At 29.0% G+C, this 4,281-nt stretch overlaps 1 protein-coding gene across 1 annotated transcript; it reads left to right on the top strand.

Annotated features, from left to right (window-relative positions):
• Positions 1–244: 244 nt before the first annotated feature.
• On the top strand, positions 245–3,858 carry LOC132599481 (histidine-containing phosphotransfer protein 1-like). The gene is made up of 7 exons (XM_060312848.1): positions 245–350; positions 1,002–1,067; positions 1,190–1,320; positions 1,470–1,538; positions 2,441–2,512; positions 3,437–3,509; positions 3,615–3,858. Exons 2-7 carry the CDS (start codon positions 1,008–1,010, stop codon positions 3,669–3,671), a joined length of 462 nt encoding a protein of 153 aa, XP_060168831.1. The 5' UTR covers positions 245–350; positions 1,002–1,007; the 3' UTR covers positions 3,672–3,858.
• The last annotated feature ends 423 nt before the right edge of the window (positions 3,859–4,281 follow it).

Raw genomic sequence — 4,281 nt, 5'->3', positions numbered from 1 at the left:
ATGAATTACACATGTAACTTATTTGAATAAGTTAAATTCAGTTAATCATTAATAGAACTAAACAAATCTCATCATGCAAAATCACAAGAAAACTCAACCTCCATAGAAGAAAAACGTGACATTTTCAGTACTTTCAACAATTTTTTTCTTTCGTAACTGAAATGTAATAAATGTAGACTTATTATTTTTGGACTTATACATTAAATGATGTTAGTATACATATTAATTAGAAGTTGATGATAAAAATTAGGCAGCTCACTCTGAAAAAGAATACTTCATTGATGAATTCATGAGCTTTTCTTGTTGATTTTGTTGAGTCTTTTATTTCTACTTTGAGGTTTGATCTCCAGGTAAATAGAAAAAGAAAAAGATTACATATATAAATTTATTTACTTAGATTAAGTTCATTTTATCTCTATATAGAACATGATTCATTTTACCTATAACATTTATTTCATGAGTAACACTTTTAACAAAGTTTGGTTAGTTTAACATAATTTTCTTCTGTTATCATAGTTCGAGAATGATTGATCTTCATGGTTATTACTAGTTTAATTTATAAGAAGTTTGTTGATCATGACCAAAAAAATTTTAAAATTTTCATGTCTCTTTTTCATCATGTTGCTTAACTAATTTCAAATCCTTCAAAATTAAATTAGTCATTTGGTAATTTTTGGTTTTCTTATTGTTTGTTCTTCTTCTTTCAGTGAATTTAGTTTATATTTTTCTCTCAAACCTTTCGACTTGAAAGTAAAACACTTCAAAGTTTAAAGTAGGTTTTTTTTCATTTACTTCTTGTAATCAGGTACAATTCTGCTGGTTCGGCAGAATTCAAGAGCTTTGGGGTAGACGTTGTTTTAAAAGTATTTGTATTTAAAAAATGAATTTAATATGTGTATATAATTTATCCATAACATGTAAACTCTAAATGTTAGTTCTGCTTCTGCATATATATAGTTATTTTTCTTTAATCTCCTCATGCTTTGATTTTACTTTTTCAGCGCGAAATGGCATTGAGAATTTTGACGAAAATCCAACTAGCACTTCTTAATCAAATGTTGAAAAAGGTAGAATCTAACTTGTCACTATCTCTATCTTATTTGCACTTTTTTTTGGATAAAAAAATTAATTTCTTAGTGGAGTTTTGGTGTGTTAGACTTGATTAATATCTTCAATTGTTCTTTTGCAGGGTTTAGTGAATAATGAATTTGAACATTTGATGATTGCTAAGAGGGCACAAAATCCTCAATTTGTAATACAAACAATTGAGGAATATGGTGCTGAAGTGGAGGCTATTATGTCGCAGATGAAAAATGACATGTAGTACCCGTTTAAATTCGAAAACCACATATCTATGGTTTTAACAAAGGCACCAAATTTAATAATTCTATAATAAGTTTATTTTTTATATTCATATCATGCAATTATTTTCTTCACGTTTAATTTCTTATATATCGACCATTTTGCAGTGATATTCCTGATGTTGATTTTTCTCATTTGGTTGCATTATGCGACCTTGTCAGAGAGAAAAGTACAAGGTGATCAAAATCTACTAAACATTTACTGATTTACTTGCTCTTTGATTTGTAACAGAATTTATAGAAAAAAAATGAATTTAGGTTGTACCACCAATGTGGCAAGTGCAATTTCTTCTGATTTTCTTGGGACCCCTTAATTAGTATTTAGTAGTAATAGATAAAATTCTTAGTCAGTGTGTAGTTACGGTCTACAGTTTAAAACTCCATTCCTTATACTTACTCCATATACCAACATGTTTCCTTTTGTACACGACTAAGTGGCATTGTAACCCTAACGTATCCTTTCTGAGCCTTCATATAGCTTTTGTTCCTTCACGTATAGATGGCAATTTAGCTTCACTATCATTCATGACTTGGTATAGATCCATATAATTATCAGTTTTACCGCTGGAATGCCTATATTATAGTCGGCCTTTTAAATGTCTTCTTTGTTCTTTCTTATAAAACATTTGACTATGTAATGAAATTAAAACTTCCCATGTAGATCTTAGAATGGTTCAAATTTGTGCCCAATAGATTCAATGGAATCTCATAAAGATATGATTATGTTGTGGTAAACTGTCAAATTATTATATGCCCAATTCTTTAGCATCTGGGAAAATCAAACAATTTTTCATTGACTATTATTTTTCTCAAACTCTTTTTAATTAATGTTTTGACTTAGTACTATAATTTTGGTGTAGTTTTCAAATATGTAATTTTATTTTTAAATCTGAAAGAATTAAATACTTTGAAACTCGTATCCTGAACCCCCTAATTCATTAAATTAGGATATAAGGTGTATATATCTATTTGTAGCCTATATAAAATAAAAGGAATTTTTTGGTTCTGCATTTGTGTATTTCTTATTAGATTTATTTTATGTTACTAATCAAGATTATTAATTGCTGTCGATGGTATAGGATTGGTGCTGCGCAAGTGAATTCTGCATGTATGCTTCTCGTTCGTGCTTGTGAGCAAAGAAACAAAAAGAAGTAAGAAATATCTTTGATTATTCCCCTTTTATGCTTAAGCAAAGTTTTAGTGAACTTTTTTGTATATCATTGTGACTTCTTGAACTTAACCCATAATTTAAGATATTTGGCCCTTTTGGACATTGCTTTTTCAACTGTTTTTTTTTTTTGAAAATTTTCGGCGGTTGTCCCTTTTAGATAGCTATTTAGTAAATGATTTTTTTTTTTACAACTTATGAACCTTTCAGACTACAGTCTAAATATCGGTTTTGAGCCATCTAAAAATCGTATGAGAAAATGTTAGACTATGATCTAAATTTATAAGTTATTCAAACGTTATGCAACAATCTAATGTTTTGTCCGTAAGATTGAGAAATATATTAGCAAACATTAGACCTGAGTCTTATGTTATCTGGAACGGTAATCTTTCAAGAGCTATATTTGTACAACATAATTTTTAAAAATAGGAACAAATTTAAATGGTGGCCTAAAAGAGGGAATTTGCTTAAATCAGCCCCTTCTTCTTTTTTTTTTTTTAAAAAAAATTGATTATATATTATAGTCTATTTTTCACTCCAACTTGAAGTCTAGTTTTTCAACCTTGAAAAAAAATGATTAAAAAAACACTTTTTCAAGTAAAAAAAAAGTTCCCTCACAAAACTTTAAGATTTCTTCAAATGAAATGCATGTCCAAACACAACGTCAATTTGTAAATACTCTTTTCAACTTAAACTTCAGATACTACTTTGTGGTAAGGTTTGCTACCCTACCTAGACCCCACTTTGTGGGATTATACTGGGTATGTTCTTGTTGTGTACTACTTTTTTTTTTCAAATATCACCAAACTCATGTCCAAACGCTTTAGGTTCTCTCTTTAATGTGAAAAATATTGATATATAAATGTTACTGTATATAATTTACAACTTTTGTTTGGCATCATTTCAGGTTTTCCCAAACCTTGGAGTTGTTAAGGAATGATTTCTCAACTACTCAAAGCCAATTGGAAGGTTATGCTCGGGTACGTACTCAGCCTAAACAGAAATTAATTAATTAAGTGTCCTTTAATTTTTAGTTTTCTTATTAACTTCATTTTATAATTACAAGATGTCATTTACGTCTTCAGATGGAGAGAAGGATTATCATAGTGCAAAGGGGTCAAGTTGGAAGCTCAAGTTCTTAAAGGAAAATATTTCAAATTATGTTATATGTATTTTGGAATATTTGAGGTCCATGTGTGTCATTGTATTTGGTTCAAGATAAGAGTTGTTTATTTACTTCTATGATAAGTATTTCACTATGGACTTTTAGTTTATCATGGTTGACAGAAACTAGTTGCCTTTATTTATTCAAACCAACATGCAACCTATTGTCAAACCTCTAACAACATTGTTTGTTCAAATTTTTTTAATTGTTATAGGAAAATGTCGTTGTAAAAAAAATATGATATAAAAAAAATGGATTTCAATGAAAACATGGCAATAAATAATGAGATATTATTATAGAGATAATTGTTATAGAGAGGTCTGATTGCATTTTTTTACTATGTCAAAGGTGTAAATACTAGAGGACTGAAAATTATTCAAGCTCAATGAACTAGACACCTACATGCGTACATTAAAAATATGTAGTGCAGTAGAAGAATCTTTTCCCTCTCCTACCTTTTTTTTGGAAGGATCATATTGTATTATTGGAGATATGATTAATAGATAAGTAGCCAGGCAGCTCCAATGCTATTGCACCATAGGATAGGAGCATGAGGAAGATGAAAATCAGGGAAAGTTAATTATGTG

Source organism: Lycium barbarum, chromosome 6, assembly GCF_019175385.1.
Source record: "Lycium barbarum isolate Lr01 chromosome 6, ASM1917538v2, whole genome shotgun sequence".
Lineage (NCBI taxonomy): Eukaryota > Viridiplantae > Streptophyta > Magnoliopsida > Solanales > Solanaceae > Lycium > Lycium barbarum.
The sequence above is the reverse complement of the archived record's forward strand: the minus strand, read 5'-3'. Positions and strand labels throughout refer to the sequence as shown.

Excerpts from the sequence above, each read along its gene's own strand:
- LOC132599481 (XM_060312848.1), top strand. The coding sequence starts at position 1,008 with ATGGCATTGAGAATTTTGACGAAAATCCAACTAGCACTTCTTAATCAA. Across the intron at positions 2,513-3,436 it reads GAGCAAAGAAACAAAAAGAA|GTTTTCCCAAACCTTGGAGT; the intron begins GTAAGAAATATC and ends GCATCATTTCAG. Across the intron at positions 3,510-3,614 it reads AATTGGAAGGTTATGCTCGG|ATGGAGAGAAGGATTATCAT; the intron begins GTACGTACTCAG and ends TTACGTCTTCAG.